The sequence below is a fragment of the Rutidosis leptorrhynchoides genome, chromosome 1 (assembly GCF_046630445.1).
Source record: "Rutidosis leptorrhynchoides isolate AG116_Rl617_1_P2 chromosome 1, CSIRO_AGI_Rlap_v1, whole genome shotgun sequence".
Taxonomy (NCBI): domain Eukaryota; kingdom Viridiplantae; phylum Streptophyta; class Magnoliopsida; order Asterales; family Asteraceae; genus Rutidosis; species Rutidosis leptorrhynchoides.
The window spans coordinates 596960672-596978221 of record NC_092333.1 but is presented as its reverse complement, the minus strand read 5'-3'; the positions used below and the strand labels follow the sequence as shown (position 1 = coordinate 596978221).

The following is a 17550-nucleotide window of genomic DNA, read 5'->3' as shown; positions in this document are numbered from 1 at the left end:
ACGTAGGTCCCATTACATGGTCATAAGTCTTTAAGAAAACGTTTGACCAAAATATGTCGCATTCATTTCAATGTAAAAGGGTGTTTCAAGTTTACAAAAGAAGTTCGACGGCTAGTTACATTACAATGTTAAACGTACAATTAAAACCTATGCGACACAATTTAAAAATAGCCAAAAAGATGCTCCAAATATGCATGTATACTCGACATCCAAGCAAGTATCAAAAGAGTGCGGAAGCATGTATCACTTAAGCATTCAAAACCTGAGAAAAACATAGAAGAATCTGTCAACGAAAACGTTGGTGAAATCATAGGTTTAGTAAGTAAAATGTATTGAACCACAAGGTTCTTTATGAATTGCTTAACCAAAATCGTTCACATTCCAAAATAGTATTTGTATCACGAGCACCCAATTATCAAGGCTTAACTGAATCTTCCCTCTGAATTTTTGAATTTAGTGTTAGAACTTACACTATACATTGTTGAAATTATATTTCACTCACTAACGGTAGCGAACCGTCTGAATGAGGGTTTGTTAAACCCGTATGGCCACACAACATAATTACACGCTTACACTTACACCCTGCAAGTGGAACTAATGATAATTGGATTGAGGACTTTTGTTCAAACTCGTATGCATCTTTGTATTCGTATTTGTTCACAATGTAAAAGCATGAAAAGTATATAAGTATGAAATGTATGTGTTTCTCAGCCCACGATGTAAAGAATAAAAGTGATTGAAAAAGTGGGAATATGATCTCACCTTGAGTGCAAGAATTAATAAAGTACTTCAACAAGTAAACGCGTGCAAAGACAAAGCTAGTCTTGACCTAAACATATATGTTATATCAATAACGGTAAACACAAACGGTCAAAGATGTTCAATTAGTCCTATGGCTCGTTACGACTCGATTATAAAGCATGTGAATCAAATTGTCAAGTTTAATGCAAGATACAAGTAAAGAATCATGTTAGAAAGATTGCATAATCATTTGGTTAAGTTTGACAAAAAGTCAAACTTTGGTCGGGTCAAAGTCAACGAAAAAGACAACATGTTCGGGTCGGGTCCCGGACTATTTTTCTATGCTAATTATTCATATATAAGTATATTAGAACAAGTTTCATGTGAATCGGAGGTCGATAGCTAGTCAAACATTTCGCGTGAAATGTGCCAAATGAAGCAGAATCTGGCCAGGCTAATCCGCGCGCCGCGCGGGGATGGGGCGCGCCGCGCCACCATCTGGGCAGACACTTTTCTGTTTTTCACAAGTATGCACGAGCTAAAACCAAATAACCACATCTTATGATCCGCAAACAATTAGAACATGTATCTTATATCATTGGAAAGGTAATTTGACGAGGAAAACACCTAGACACATTTCATCAAGCAATTCAACACTTACAACAACCCAAAACCGCATTAAACGTTCATAATCAAAGTTTCAAGTTCTAAAAACGCATTTCATGATTCGGGCAACCAATTTACATGTATGATATGCCGTTTTGAAGGTAATCAAGCACACATTGCAACCAAACACTTATCAACAACAATTCATAACATTTGATGCACCAAAAGTTCATATAAAGCTTATCAAATCCTAATCCAAGTTCACAAAATCACTAATCATGTTCTTGAAGTTTTCTTAATCAACCTATACACCAAAACGAAGCTAATGATACTAGTAACACAATTAAAACATGGACTTTAACAATCTAACAACATATGAGCATCCAAAACACAAGATTAAGCAAGCATTTTTCATATTCAAGCTAGTTACACCAAAAACAACAAATCGAGCATACAAATTACATACACGATATCACAATGAGCCATAGACACTAATTAACAACTTTATAACTCAAAAATCTCAAGAACACATAAAATTAGTGATTTTAGAAAGTTACCCAAATGAGATGAAGTTGGTATCAAATTGAAGAGGATGAAGAGAGGATTCCAAATATGTATTTTGTTTTGATTGAAGTTTGCTAGATCATGAATGGATGATGAATCTTTGTAATGGAGAATTTAAGAAAAATAGGGAAGTATTAAAGAAAAAGAAAAAATGGAGAGGATAATGAATGGAGGAGGTGGTTTGACCACTTTGACCTAGTCAAAGGTTTGGTCTTTTGACAAGTCTAGTCCCTCTAGTTTGTAATCGGGTGCGGGAATTAACCAAACGAATTATTTTAAGTTACACGAGAGTACGGGAGACGTTATAATCCAATAACGAAAATATTGTAAGAATGTAGCTAATGGAGGATACGAATCGAGATACCGAGGATATTAAATAATAAAAAAAAGACGGCGTTAAAAATAATTTAACGGAAAAACGCGGGATGTTACAATTATTAAAGAGGATTTTCAAGATTTATAGCATTGTTCGGTTTCACACTGCACATGACTTACTCTAAATATATGGAATATAGTGTACATATATGTTTCGCTTGAATTGTAAATACTTAAACTATAAGGGTGTAAATTGTAATATATGTTAAGGCTTTTATAAATTTAGTTAGATGTTAATGATGGCTTTTTTGCAATTCTAATTAGGGGTGTGCACCATTTAGTTTCAAACCGAATAAACCGAATATCGAATCGAATCCAAAAAAAAAAAAAAAATAAACCGAATTTTTTAAACGGTTTTCGGATCGATCGAAACCGAAACCGAATTCATAATTCGGTTTTTGGTTTGGTCTTTGGTTTTGAAAATTTAAATTTGGTTAACCGAAAACCGAATTAAAAATCGAATTCAAATTGATAACATTTTAGAACACATTTATAATTATAATATGTATGTATTTATATTATATTTGATGTATTCTTACATTTTTATTAAACAATAAACATGTTATATACCCTATATACTTAAATTAATTCCACAACCGTTATTCCTAATTTATATGTAAGTTTATACTGGTTAGGATTTTTATTATTAGTGATTTTCGGTTTTAACCGAAACCAAACCGAAATCAAATTCGATTTTTGGTTCGGTTTTGGTTATGGTTTTGATATTTAAATTTGGTTTCGGTTTGGTTTTTGGTTTTGATTTTGTAAGTTTCAAAACCGAAAAAACCGAACCGAATAAACCGAAAAATCGAAAACCGAACCGATGAACACCCCTAATTCTAATACATAACACCCAATGAAGATTGTTCATACTGTTCAATTATCTTAGATTTTGTGAACTAATTTCCGCATTTCATAAATCATTGTTATCAAACACTGAAAATATTGACTAGTTTCTATTTACGTTTATCTAGGGTATTCAATATCTTCGATTATAAGCTTAATTATTGTAAGACTTTCAGTTAAATATTCTTAGAATCAAATGGTGCATATTTTATGAGATGGAAAAGGGTATATATTGATATATGGGGGCCCCATTTTGAGAATCGTTTGGCAACTATATAAATCATTCAAGCTCATTTGAATAAATCACAAACCAACATAACATATTTCGTCTCTCGAGGTTAGTTTCATAAAATAATGTTATAATAAAAACTTATACGAACTAAAAACATGTTTAATACACAAGTTCAGTAATTAAATTTGATGATTTTTATGTCAATGATTTCAGATTCTTAAGCTTTATAGCAAAAGAAAATGAGTAGTGGAGACTGGATGTGTGGTGCATGTCAACATTTGAATTTCAAGAAACGCGATTCATGTCAAAGATGTCAATGTCCGAAATTTGCAACATCTGCAGAGATGTCGGCGTATGGCTTAAATAGAACGGAAGTGTTAGCTGGCGACTGGTATTGTTCCACATTCAATTGTGGGGCCCACAACTATGCTAGTCGAACGGTATGTTATAGATGTGGTGTACCTAAAGATTATACGACGGCTGCTATGATAGCAGCATCAACAGGAGGCTATTACGCTAATGATCCTAACGTACTTCCTGGTTGGAAAAGCGGCGACTGGGTTTGCAATAGGTAACAATGTGTAATATAACATGTTACATAAAATGACATGTTATGTACTTACATTAGGCCAATTTATGAGACTTATATTTATATGAAGGTATTTAATTATTGTATTGGATTATAACAGGCTAGGTTGTGGGGTGCACAATTATGCAAGTAGAATGGAATGTTACAAGTGCAAAACACCAAGGGAATAAGGTTGTTAACTAATTTCTCATTACTTAGAATTCATGTACATTCTATTATGAGTAATTTATTTACTACACTCTCATTACTTATTAGTAATTTAATTTAATTTAATTTATTTTATTTTGTGATTTCAGGATGCAAGTGATCAATGATGGAAGAGAGTATTACAATTTACAAAGATGTAATGACAATCTCTTTGTACTTGATGACACTTATTTCTTAATGACAATTTTTAGCGGTTATTTGGTACAATTGAGTTTGCTTCATCTTTTTCCCTATTGGCAGATAGTTTGAATTCCCTTTCAATAGGTAAATATTGTGTGGGTCCATTACAAATTTGCTGGCCCAATACTTAGAAGATCAAGTAGAACTTTATAGGGGACCAAGAATAAATGGACCATCACACCATTTGAGCATTTTTGTTAACCTTTGAAAACAACTCCTTACAATTATTATAACGCAAACGCAATATATGCAAAGAAGTTTATACTTCGGATATAAATATTAAGCCATCCCTTGTTGTTTGAGCAAAAAGGACCCCACTTGAGTCTTAAGTAAATTCGACACTGCTCCTCACGTGAGAGAATCTAATTTAATTTACAATGAAACATTTGTCACGTGCAATTTCCAACAAACTGAATTCAATGTATAGTTAAGATTAAGATGTGAATTTTTCAATTGCGTATATAATCTTTATGAAACGTCTGTTACAATACATGAAATTGAAAGTTACAACTTACAAGCGAAACACAAAGGTGAAGTTCTGCTAGTAAAAATTAGAAAAAATATTTGACATTATTTACATACGGTACGAATTTATTGAAAATAAAAAGACACTAATAATTATATCCAAAGCATTAAAAAAAAAAAAACCAGTTTCACGCTTGAGTGTTATTGAAGGAGTTCCTCCTAGCAGATTTCAGAATAGTCTTGTCTGCAACTATGAAATATGCAGCTCCTGCCACTATACACGCCATTTGTTAACATGAGTACAAATTTTAATCTAACTCAAATAAAACAATACAGATTACGGAGTGTTATAAAATATGTATATAGACATGAAAAACGAGTTAATTAAGGGTTGATTAATAAATGTACCAGTGGAAACAATGAGAGCTTGGGCAGTGTGGTTAAGATGAGCTCTAGCCCATGGCAGCATTCTAGCACTTGCAATCTGTAACACATCATGATATGCATTAATATTTATTTATTAAATAAATACTAAATTAAAAGTGCTCTTGATGCATTTAAAAGACAAAAAGTCATGATTTTTTATAAAGTTATAATAGGAATATTCCACTAACAGTTGGAATAGCAGTTGCAATAGTGGCTAACACTGCAGCTTTAGTTCCAGCAACTACTCCTTCTATACATTCCACAAAACCACATATAATTGTAGTAGTATTAAACAAATATATGTGTTATAAACATATTAATTAGCATTTATGAAGATATAGATATAGATCACTGATAGTAACATATAAATAATAAAGTGTACCATGAGAGCATCTCTTGGCCATGTTTATCTTTTGGTCAAATGAAGCCATTGAAAGATTTCAGTTTGTTCTGGTTTTTGTTGTTGTTGTTGTAAAATGTGAAGTTGGATTGAAAGATTTGGATGAAGAAAGAAGAGTATATATAGGCATGAAGGTGGGTGAGACAACTTTGTTGGTCAGGTGGGTTGGGTTCATGTTTCAAGATTTACAAGATTCAGTTTTGATGGTTTTGTTGCTAGCTCAAATGGTTTCTAGTCAATTGTTTCTTAAAAGTTAAAAAGTACTACTCCTCATATACTGTAGCCTCATTTAAATAAAAATTATTTTAGAAAAGGCGTTAAGAGACAAATAAACTGTCATTTGTTATAAAAGTTAAATTGGATGTTAATTTTATTATTATTATAGATATTATATAGTAGATTTTTTGAATATAAATATGTGTGTTATGAGTTTATAAAACACACACTAAATATATTCTCTCATATTCTCTCATATTCTCTCTATATACTTATTAGTAGTCTACAGTCAAGAACTAGGCCACTAAAGGTAGTTATAAGCCTACTGAATTATAACACGTTATCGGCACGAAGTGCTCCGTATAATCAAGGTTTATCTAAGCAAGCACACGTCACTAATCAAGGTAAGAAATTATCTAACTTTTATTAACTTCACTAACATTTATATTTATGTTATTTAAGTTATATATGGTCGGTTATACCACCTGAATTATATTTCTGTAATCTAACTTTTATTAACTTCACTAACATTTATATTTATGTTATTTAAGTTATATATGGTCGGTTATACCGCCTGAATTATATTTCTGTAATCTAACTTTCATTAACTTCACTAACATTTATATTTATGTTATTTAAGTTATATATGGTCGGTTATACCGCCTGAATTATATTTTCTGTAATCTGACTCTTATTAACTTCACTAACATTTATATTTATGTTAATAAGACCTCATGATTGTACGCAACACGTCATTTGACAACACGGTACTTTATGTACGCAACACGTCATTTGACAACACGGTACCATGGGTCGAGATTAATTCCGATCAATACGAATACGATGGGGTCTTTATATGTTATCTAACATTTATGATTACTTATGCAATTAATCATTATTTATTTCATGCATACTAATGTTTATTCTTAAAAGTAAATCTTAAAAGTTAAAATAAGAAAAAATAGTTTGTATTTTTATTAAAAGTAAATCTTAAAAGTTAAAATAAGAAAAAGTAGTTTGTATTTTTATTAAAAGTAAATCTTAAAAGTTAAAATAAGAAAAAGTAGTTTGTATTTTTATTAAAAGTAAATCTTAAAAGTTAAAATAAGAAAAAGTAGTTTGTATTTTTATTAAAAGTAAATCTTAAAAGTTAAAATAAGAAAAAAAATCTTGTCCTTTATATTACTCATACGCGTTTTGATATAGTGACTTTATTCGTTAACGTCAACTAACGACGTTACAACGGTCATATATACATAACGGTTGTTAACGTCAACTGACGACGTTACAACAACTATATTTTTCAAATATAAAATAAACATCTCCGTTTTCACATTTTCACAAATCAATCTTCATTTTTCAGATTACTACTCTCAAAAAGTTTTTGTAAAAATGATTCACACAAGGATGATTTTTCCTATTGTATTGGTCATATTAACTATCATCATTGTTGCTAATATACCACCGGGTGAACCTATATTCTATCCTGCCCTTGTGGTTTTATTATTTGTAATCATACCATTATTCTGTTGTTTGCTGCTTATGAATTTAAAATGATTCTAATTTCATTTTATTATTTGTCTATGAATAGAAGTTGATTATGATTATGATTTATGTTATTCATCTTTATGATAATAGAAAATGTCGAATTTGAAAAGGCTTAAATTTGCTCATTTAGAACAAGTGGGAACAACTACTTAACATGGGTTATGAATGTAGAAAAACATCTCGAATCAAACTGTATTTTAGAAACCCTGAATGAAAATAACAATTATTCCGAACAAGAGAAAGCAATAGTAAGTATTTTTCTTAGCAAACATATTGACGAGTCCTTAGAATCTACATATTATATGATCGAAAATCCAAGTGTATTATGGAAAATACTCAAAGATAGATACGATATTAATTATCAAAAAATAAAATAAAAAAATAAAAAATAATAAAAAATAAAATAAAAAATAAAAATAATAACAGTGATCCATGAAAGAATAAAATTAAAGATATTAGTAGACGCTCTTATAAGAATTCCGGAGATTCTTATTAATGATCTGGTAACGTGGATCACCAGTCTAGTATTTCTTGAATACATGAACATCTTGTTTAGCTCTACAAATAAGTCCCAAAAGAAAAGAAAACGAGAGTGAATCTGTTGACAAATCTTGATTAAATTAACCCTGAGCTACCTTGAGACTTGAATGGTTTGAATTTTCTAAGATGCCTAGTTTTTTTTTATGTATCACTCATAAATAAATGGTTTTAGACCATAACGCATATGTTTTATTAAGTGTTATCTTTTATGTACTTCATATTATAACTTGTTTGCATGTAATATAATTTGATTATCTTGCTGAAATATAACTCATTATTTGCATATCTTATTTGAAGTTTTTAGTATGAATCCTGCAGAAATACAACATCAATTAAATGGTAAAGACCTATGTATTGCAGATAGTAGTAACATACACACTATGATCAAATATAAGAAATATTTCATTGATTTAAATCAAATGAAGGAATTATAAATACTATATCAGCTCTTGCAAACTCGATATAAGAAACGAAAAAGGCAAAATTTCATATTACCAAATGGTACGAATTTTTTGGTAAACAATGTCTTGTTTTCTCCCAAATCAAAGAGAAATTTGTTAAGTTTCTCTGATATATATCATAATGGATATGATTATCAGTCAATGATAATCGAAAATGAGAAATATCTATGTAGCACCGAAAAGCGCATAGGATTAAAAGCGCATATGATAAAAAGCGCATATGATGAAAAGCGCAACGCATATGATTAAAAGCGCATATGATAAAAAGCGCATATGATGAAAAGCGCATCGCATATAATTAAAAGCGCATATAATGAAAAGTGCATATGACGAAAAGCGCAGCACATATGATTAAAAGCGCATATGGTGAAAATGATATATGATGAAAAGCACATATGGTGATTAATGAAAATCACATATGGTGATTAATGAAAAGCACAAATAGTGATTAATGAAAAGCACATATAGTGATTAACGAAAAACACATATGGTGATTAATGAAAATCACATATGGCGATTAATGAAAAGCACATTGAGAAATAATCACCAATGTTTCTTGAAAGAATTCAAGGGTATATATATGGACCAATTCATCCACCATGTGGACCATTTTTCTAATAGACGCATCTAACGCATGGTCTCATGTTTGTGTGTTATCAAGCCATAATATGACATTTGCAAAGTTTCTTGCACAAATTATTAAATTAAGAACACATTATTCTGATTACACCATTAAAAGAATGAGACTTGATAATGCTGGTGAGTTAACATCTCAAACTTTTAATGATTATTATATGTCTACAAGGATTGTTGTTGAACATCCAGTTGCTCATGTGCATACACAAAATTGGTTTAGCTGAATCAATAGATAAACGCTTACAGCTAATAACTAGACAATTAGAAATGAGTACAAAACTCTCAATATTTATATGGGGACATGTAAATTTACATGATGTGACATTAATTCGCATTAAATCAAGTGCAAGTTATAAATATTCTCCATTACCAACTTAATTTTGGTGGAGACCAAATATTTTCCATCTTAGAACATTTGGTTGTGCAGTGTATTTTTAATTGAACAACCACAACAAATGGTTCCTCAAAGAAGGATTGAAATATATGTTAGATATGAAACATCTTCAATCATAAGATATATTGAACCCATGACGGGTGATGTTTTTACAGCAAGTTTTGTCAATTGTCACTTTAATGAAACATTGTTCCCTATATTAGGGGGAGAAATGAAATATAAATAAAATGATGTTTCATGGTGTGAACATCAATTAAGGAATATTGATCATCGCACAAAAGAATGCGAAAAGAAAGTTCAAATATAATGCATATGCAAGAACTTGCAAATCAATTACTTTATGCATTTAAAGATATAAAAAATAAGTGACTAAATCATATATACCAGCAGTAAATGTTTCAGCTAGAATTGAAATTACAAAAGCTGGCAATAATGTCACTCATATGTCTTTGCTACGGCAGAAACGTGGGAGACCAATTGGTTCCAAAGATAAAAATCCTCGAAAAAGAAAATCAGCTGATAATGAGGTAAAAGAAAGTGTTCAACAAGAACCACAAATCAATACTCCTTCTGCAGAGGATATTGATAAATGTAAATACATAAATTGCAATAAATTATGCAATATTATGAAACTGAAATGAAATGAAAAATCTTGATGAGATATTTTCATATAATGTTACAATGACATCATGAATAAAGATGATGATCTGGAACCAAAATCTGTCATTGAATATCAAAATAGACATGATTGAGCTCAACAGACTGGAGCAATACGAGCTGAATTAGAATCACTCAATAAAAAAAAAGTTTTCGGATCAATCGTTATCACTTTTAAAGATGTGAAACGTATGGGATATAAATGAATTTTTATCCGAAAAAGAAATGTGCAAATGAAGATACAAGGCAAAACTAGACTTGTAACTCAAGGTTTCCCACAAAGACCAGAAATGAATTATGAGGAAAACTTATCCTTATGTAATGGATACAATTACTTATTAGATACTTAATCAACCTGGTAGTTACTTAAATGCATCTCATGGATGTTGTTACTACTTATCTATATGGATCACCTGATAGTGATATATATGAATATACCTGAAGGGTTTAAGGTATCAGAAACATCTAACGCAAAACCTAAAGAAATGTATTTCATTGAATCACAAAGATTTTTATATGGGTTGATACAATAGTATAACGGATTAAGTGATTACTTGATAAGAAAAGTGTATACATATAAACTTATTTGCACGTGTTTTAATTATGAAAACAATGACCAGATATATATCGTAGTTATTTTATGTCAATGGTCTTAATATCATAGGTACAAAAAAAGGAGATCCATGAAGCCATTCAACTTCTAAAGAAAGAATTTGAAATGAAAGATCTCGAAAAAATCAAGTATTGCCTTGGTTTACAAATTGAACATATTCCTAATGGTTTACTTGTACATCAAACAACATATACTGAAAAGATTTTAAAATGTTTTAATATGGACAAGGCAAAACCATTAAGTACTCCTATGGTTGTTAGATCACTTAATGTTGACACTGATCCATTTCTTCCCTGTGAAGATCATGAAGATATCCTAGGACCAGAAGTACCATATCTTAGTGCAATTGGAGCTCTTATGTATCTTACAAATTGTACAAGATCTGACATTTCTTTTGCAGTTAATTTGTTGGCAAGGTTCAGCTCAGCTCCTACCAAAAGACACTGGAATGGGATCAAACACATATTTCGATACCTTCGAGGAACTACTGATTTAGGATTATTTTATTCTAACGAATCGAAACAAGATTTGGTTGGTTATGCAGATGCAGGTTATTTATCTGATCCACATAAAGCTAAATCTCAAAATGGATATGTATTTCTAAATGGAGGTACTGCAATATCATGGCGTTCTCAAAAACAAACACTTGTTGCAACATCATCAAATCATGCCGAAGTGATTGCATTACATGAAGCTACTCGGGAATGTTTTTGGTTGAGATCAATGACACAACTCATTACTGATTCTTGTGGACTAGAACGCGATAAAAGTCCAACAACTATCTATGAAGATAATGTAGCTTGCATAACACAGATGAAAGAAGGGTATATCAAAAGTGACCGAACAAAACACATACCTCCTAGATTATTCTCATACACTCAAAATCTCATTAAGGACAACCAGATTGAAATGAGATATGTTCAGTCAAGTAGAAACTCTGCTGACCTTTTCACCAAAGCACTTCCAACTGCTATTTTCAGAACACACATTCATAATATTGGCATGAGGCATGTTCAGAAGATGTAACAATTCAGGCGTTGCCTACTTGAGGGGGAGTCAACTCTATGCTGCACTCTTTTTCCCTTAGCTAAAGTTTTATCCCAATGGGTTTTCTTTAGCAAGGTTTTTAACGAGGCAGTACTAGTTATTCTCTAATAAAATTGTCATCCAAGGGGGAGTGTTATAAAAGTTAAATTGGATGTTAATTTTATTATTATTATAGATATTGTATAGTAGATTTTTTGAGTATAAATATGTGTGTTATGAGTTTATAAAACACACACTAAATATATTCTCTCATATTCTCTCTATATACTTATTAGTAGTCTACAGTCAAGAATTAGGCCACTAAAGGTAGTTATAAGCCTACTGAATTATAACATCATTGTAATTGTAATATGAGAGTTATTGACCCAATGGATTAAGAGCAAAAAACTGTATTAGTGTCATAGTGTGATACACTATAAGTTATACCGTGTACACTTAGTTTTTAAATCTTAAAAACTAAATCAAAAATAAGAAAGTAATCAAGATTTTTTTGTTCATTTGCAAAATCAAAATGATATGACTAAATACGTTGTTCAAAGGATAAATGTCATTTTTGTGTCAACAGATTTGGGTTTAATAACAGATAATATTTTTATTTTAATTAACAGAATTGGTTTTTTCCAAAATGGGTACACTTTTAACATTGCACATACGTAACATAAATAGTAATAAGAGAAATAAAAATTGTGGGCAAAAAAAAAAAAAAAAAAAAGCAAAATAGAACTAACAAATACAGAGTACTTTAAATCAAAAACCAGAGGAGATTTTTTCTATGGTGATAACCTTGACAAAACGAACAAACAACCACTGAGTATAATTTAAGTATCTATCCATCTGCGAATAATGCAAAAATTGATGGACTCATGTTGAATATGATTTGTTCTAAAATCCTCCAAATAGCCTCAAGAGCTACATGACGATAATACAAATTTTGTAGAGAACGGCAGATAGATATTTTAGCCAAATCGGGACTTTTTAAACTATTTCTTTGTGTATGGTACGATTATCATACTCAAGTTTTAGATTTTTTGGTTGCAGAGTTTGTTTCTTTGGTAGCTTTCTTCTTGGCTTGTCTTAACGCTTCTCTCTTCTCTTCCCTGCATAGCACCAAAAAACAGCCTCTTAACCATAAATACAAATAAACCCCGTATTGTAGTATTGTACCTCCATTGTTTTCAAGGCAGCCAACGCGGAACTTTTTATTATTTAAATATATAGAATAAAGAGGTACCTGGCTTTTGAGATTTCTTCTCTAGGAGGAGGTTTATATTTCTTTCGCTTCTCAACGGGGACTGCTGGTTTTTCTTCTTTCTTTCTTTTAAGAGATTTTTTATTATTATTATTATTATTATTTGGTTTATTCTTCTGATGACGTTCTATTTCATCAACGTTCTCTGTGTTGTTAGTTTCTTTAACCTCAGAGTCTTCTTCTTCCACAACTTCCCCTAGTTCGAAAGTTGCTGAAGCTCTCTTTAAGTTACTCATTTTCTTTAACTGAAAAATGAAAGGGAAGTCATTTTCTAAGCATTGTACGTAAACACAAAAAGAATCAAAGTCACCTTCACTGCAGAGTAAACAAATTTCAGAAAAGTTCTTTTCTTTGCTTGAAAGAAAAGAAATTTCAGTCGGAGCAACCCATTTTAAGATGTACAAAAAGTACCCATTTCTGCAAGTCTAACATACGCATGTACAACTTCAAATTAGGGGCATACCTTTGCAACAAAGAATCCATCCATGTTATGGACATGGGGATAGAAACGTCTAGTCTTCTCCAATGACGGGTGAAATCGGCCTTCCCTAAAGCGAACAAATCTATAAGGACATATGCAACTGCTTTAGACAATCAAACATTTTATAAAAATCAAAATTCAATTTAAAAAAGGAGAGAGAGAGAAAAAACAATACCCTGGGCGACCAAAGTCTAATCCACAAGGCACAAGTTTAACATCCCTCTTTTTGAGTGCATAATCTATAACATCTTCATTCTGCAAGATCCCACAAGATTAATATAAAAATACAAAAAAAAAAATATAAAAAATCTGGCATGGACACAAACAACTATGATATATGATACGTAGACAGCATACCTCAATAACCATCATAGAACATGTAGAGTAAACGACATAACCCCCTGATTTTGAATTTGCATCCACCATGTCAATAGCTGCAAGTATTAATTCCTGCAAATGTATTAATCAAAATTGGATTCTTGACAGACACAAACTTAATACAAACTAAATTCTAGAAAAGGCTATGATTACCTTTTGTAGACGTGAACAATTCTGTACATCAACAGCGTTTTTTGAGGTCTTGACAGATTCATCTTTAGATATAACCTGCACATTTGAAAATTTCCTTATTGTTATTCAACATAAAAACAACAGCTGGACACATATATGAATGTTAGATTCACCATATCACTTAATGACTTACTCCAGTACCACTGCAAGGAGCGTCCAACAAAACCCTGTCTGCTGTGTTGTTTCCCAAAACTTTGGGCAGCTGAATAAGTAGAAATTAACAACATATAAGTGAATGATAAATACCATAACATGATACTAAAAACTAAACAGATGATTATCGAAACAAAGGCTCTGACTTGTATATATAATGTTCATATTTATAGCTATAAAAACTAACCTCTCTCCCATCGTAGCTGCATACAACGGTGTTTGTAACACCCAATCGTTGTAAATTTGATGTTAGTTTAGAGAGTCTTTGCTCCTTCATCTCATTAGCATAAATTATACCTAATCAAGACCGTTTATGTGTTATGAGACATCAAATTTTTATGACAAGTGAAAGTGAATTCAGTGCTGGATATCAAACTCACATTTGATAATTTAAATGTATAGAAGGATCGTACCGGTGTTTTTCATAAGAGCGGCAATGTAAGTCGTTTTACCACCTGGAGAAGCCCTAGAACAAGTAAAATTTTCATTTATTTTATTTCATTATTAAAGAGTTGCAATTGCAATAAGGTTATATAAAAATGAAGAAAAAAATATTCAAATACATACGCCATGTCAACAATTCGTTCATTCTCTTGAGGAGCAAGGGCCATTACAGGTAAAAAAGAGCTTGCACTTTGCACCTATTAAGATTGTTTACAGAAACAAACATAACAAAAGGATTTAATAAATTTCTACGTAAGCAAACTACAATTACAAAGTAGATAGGTTACACATACCATGTAATGACCTGCCATGTATTCTGGAGTTGCGCCGTATGGCACTTGATGATCATAAACAACCAAGCCAACCTGTAAAAGGAAGAAACAATTAATAATTAATGCACACCCGCACAACAAAATAATATATCGATCAACAAGTTATCTACTTACCTTTGACCACTTGCTTAGTGGATCTAAGTTAATACCTCGATTCAACAAAACACCAGCTAAGTCCCGTCTTCGTGTCTATATTGTCATAATATGGAGCACCATGATGAGTATGAAAGAACAAACGATGTAAGGATTTAATAATACATGTATGTTCTCTTCTGTATCACCTTTAATGTGTTGGTACGAAGGGTAATTGGTCGAGGCTTTTCAAAATCTTCAATTAGTTCCATAAGTTCGACAGGTGGAAACATCTAGAAAGTAATTATAATATATTAGAACCAAAATTAAATGCCCATGTAGATATTTGCTATTACAAAGAATACACCCAAATTACCTCAACCAGTGAAGAAATCAGAAATTCATTGTAGCCATAATATGATCCTAAATCCAGCTTAAGTTGCTCAATGTATTGCTTTCGTGTTGCTCCCTCTTGTCTCAAAGAGGTAAAATTTGAGAGAACTCGGATAACTGGCCCGCACAAATTGGGTTTAGAAATTAACAAAACGTGAAAACAAAGGATACACACACATATAGAAGCAGCATTGGAAATTAAGTAGTTTTACGATAGCAAGATAAGACCCACCATCTCGTATTCTTTGTTTGAGACCGGTGAGATCGGGGGGTCCACGAGCCTCCTCTTCAAGTTCCTAAAATAGAATCAGATCCAAAGCAGCACTTTAAAGTAAATGTTCATTGTACAATAGCATATACAGTATGTCTATTGAAGAAAAATATATTAAAATAATAAAAAACTAAAGAAAAAAAAGAGCTTTAAACCTCTTGTGTGGGCAACTGAAACTCATCAGGTTGTTCTTTGATGTTAAGCTGTAGTTCATCATGTGCCTCCCTTTCTTCAAGCTCCTTTGCTTCATCAATAGCCCTAGATTGACCCTCAATATCAGAACCCGAGTCTGAATCTGACCCTGAACCTGATCCCATATCTGTAAATTAATACAAATTAACCAAACACAAACGACATTTCTAGGTATAAATACCTTTTAAAATGCATAATAGCATCATGAATGATTTGCATTATACATGGCTAGTCTTGTAATAGCCCGACCTTAGACGCTTTATGCAATACATCGAGCTCGTAAACGGATCAAATTTTATGCCAATTACAGTTGTTGATAACCAAACATAAACCACATTAAATAACAGTCAAATAAATGAAATTACCTCGATCATCATCATCATCACTGCCGCCTTGCAAAATATCAGCTGCAAATGTATCATCATCTGAAGATAAATCAGAACCTGAATCTACATTCTGTTGATGCTCCAATTCTTCATCAGAAGAATCAGTCAGCATATTAATATCATTTTCCTTTTTTCTATTATTATTATTTATTTTAATTTTAACTTTGTCCTCTTTTTTGATGTTTATTTTCTTCTGTATATGCTTCTTGCCTTTAACAGCCATTCAACCTGAACCATTTGATTTAACAATAAATCATCAAAACCTAAATTATAGAAGTATGTATATAGGGTTTGAGTGAGTAACACCTGTGCAGAACTGAATAAAAACCTAATTAAAAGTAGATCGTAGGTTGAGCATAAATAAAATCATGAGTAATAAACTTCACAAAATCAATATTTAATAATTAAGCAATAATAATAATAATAATAATAATAATTAATAATAACTTACGAATTACAGTATAAAGAATGAATTGCAGAAGTGTAGCAGCTGGGACAGGAGGAGGTTTAACGAAGGAAAGTCGGGATGGAAAGATTATATATTAGGGGCTTTAGGGTTTAACAATTTGGGGGTACTTTCATCCTATCCTATTATTCGTATATTAAGGGCAGTAATTGTGTAATTTTTTTTTTTTTTCTTTTTTTTTAAAGGCAAAGTAAGTTGCCGGGTAAGAATTTTTCCAGGAATATAATAACTACGTACTTGGATTTACTCATCTTAATACTACTACTATATTCACCACTAGAAAATCTGAGATTAGCGACGAAATTTTCGACGGTCAAAATTTCAGTCCCAAGTTACCGACGGTTTTCCAATGAATTTCCAACGAACATATAAATAGCTGATTTGGGATGCATTTGGGACAGTTTACCGATGGATTAGAGACGGTAAAACTTCTGTCAAAAATTCGTCCCTAAATAAACAATCGTCCCAAATTCGTCGGTAAATTTTAGTATTAGCGACGGATTTCTGACGGACTTTTTAAGTCAACTAGAAAATATATATAAAACCAAAGACCGTCCCAAATCCGTCAGTAAATAATTGACTTAGCGACAGATTTAGAACGACCCACTTATGTCTGTCCCTAATCTGTCGGTAATTTTAAGAATTAGGGACAGATTAGGGACGGTAAATTATGTAATTTATTATTTTCTCTATTACACAAGCACTTATACGGACGTTGAAGTGCTAATAAGTGTTTGTATACATATAGTGTACTAATGGAACAATATACACATAAATATACGATCTTCTTGTTGCTTT

The 17550-nt window shown here is 31.5% G+C and overlaps 3 protein-coding genes across 4 annotated transcripts; 1 reads left to right on the top strand and 2 right to left on the bottom strand.

Annotated features, from left to right (window-relative positions):
* The first annotated feature begins 3449 nt into the window (after positions 1–3449).
* Positions 3450–4353, top strand: LOC139883800 (RNA-binding protein involved in heterochromatin assembly dri1-like). The gene is made up of 4 exons (XM_071867929.1): positions 3450–3469; positions 3578–3935; positions 4054–4124; positions 4250–4353. The coding sequence occupies exons 2-3, from the start codon at positions 3604–3606 to the stop codon at positions 4121–4123; spliced, it is 402 nt and encodes a 133-aa protein (XP_071724030.1). The 5' UTR covers positions 3450–3469; positions 3578–3603; the 3' UTR covers position 4124; positions 4250–4353.
* Positions 4354–4993: 640 nt separating this feature from the next.
* On the bottom strand, positions 4994–13032 carry LOC139883790 (early nodulin-93-like). Its single transcript, XM_071867922.1, has 5 exons — positions 13011–13032; positions 5614–5664; positions 5420–5481; positions 5214–5289; positions 4994–5079 (listed from the first exon to the last, which is right to left on the bottom strand). Exons 2-5 carry the CDS (start codon positions 5660–5662, stop codon positions 4994–4996), a joined length of 273 nt encoding a protein of 90 aa, XP_071724023.1. The 5' UTR covers positions 5663–5664; positions 13011–13032.
* On the bottom strand, positions 12462–16849 carry LOC139883772 (26S rRNA (cytosine-C(5))-methyltransferase NOP2B-like). Of its 2 annotated transcripts, none has more exons than XM_071867908.1 (18): positions 16738–16849; positions 16266–16514; positions 15864–16027; positions 15670–15733; positions 15421–15554; positions 15254–15337; positions 15087–15161; positions 14934–15005; positions 14764–14837; positions 14610–14662; positions 14384–14493; positions 14177–14245; positions 14005–14079; positions 13831–13923; positions 13649–13728; positions 13456–13555; positions 12975–13237; positions 12462–12840 (listed from the first exon to the last, which is right to left on the bottom strand). In XM_071867908.1, the coding sequence occupies exons 2-18, from the start codon at positions 16507–16509 to the stop codon at positions 12756–12758; spliced, it is 1839 nt and encodes a 612-aa protein (XP_071724009.1). In that variant the 5' UTR covers positions 16510–16514; positions 16738–16849; the 3' UTR covers positions 12462–12755. The 2 variants fall into 2 exon arrangements, with proteins under 2 accessions (XP_071724009.1, XP_071724017.1); XM_071867916.1 differs by having other exon boundaries at positions 15864–16015.
* Positions 16850–17550: the final 701 nt, after the last annotated feature.

What these genes read in the sequence shown, in the direction of transcription:
- LOC139883772 (XM_071867908.1), bottom strand. Translation starts at nt 16,509, where the DNA reads ATGGCTGTTAAAGGCAAGAAGCATATACAGAAGAAAATAAACATCAAA. An exon ending in TGATTTCTTCACTGGTTGAG is followed by an intron (nt 15,338 to 15,420) that starts GTAATTTGGGTG and finishes ATTACTTTCTAG; the next exon opens with ATGTTTCCACCTGTCGAACT. An exon ending in ACATGGCAGGTCATTACATG is followed by an intron (nt 14,838 to 14,933) that starts GTATGTGTAACC and finishes CAATCTTAATAG; the next exon opens with GTGCAAAGTGCAAGCTCTTT.
- LOC139883790 (XM_071867922.1), bottom strand. Translation starts at nt 5,662, where the DNA reads ATGGCTTCATTTGACCAAAAGATAAACATGGCCAAGAGATGCTCTCAT. An exon ending in GGCCAAGAGATGCTCTCATG is followed by an intron (nt 5,482 to 5,613) that starts GTACACTTTATT and finishes TGGAATGTATAG; the next exon opens with AAGGAGTAGTTGCTGGAACT. An exon ending in TTGCAACTGCTATTCCAACT is followed by an intron (nt 5,290 to 5,419) that starts GTTAGTGGAATA and finishes GATGTGTTACAG; the next exon opens with ATTGCAAGTGCTAGAATGCT.
- LOC139883800 (XM_071867929.1), top strand. Translation starts at nt 3,604, where the DNA reads ATGAGTAGTGGAGACTGGATGTGTGGTGCATGTCAACATTTGAATTTC. An exon ending in GGCGACTGGGTTTGCAATAG is followed by an intron (nt 3,936 to 4,053) that starts GTAACAATGTGT and finishes GGATTATAACAG; the next exon opens with GCTAGGTTGTGGGGTGCACA.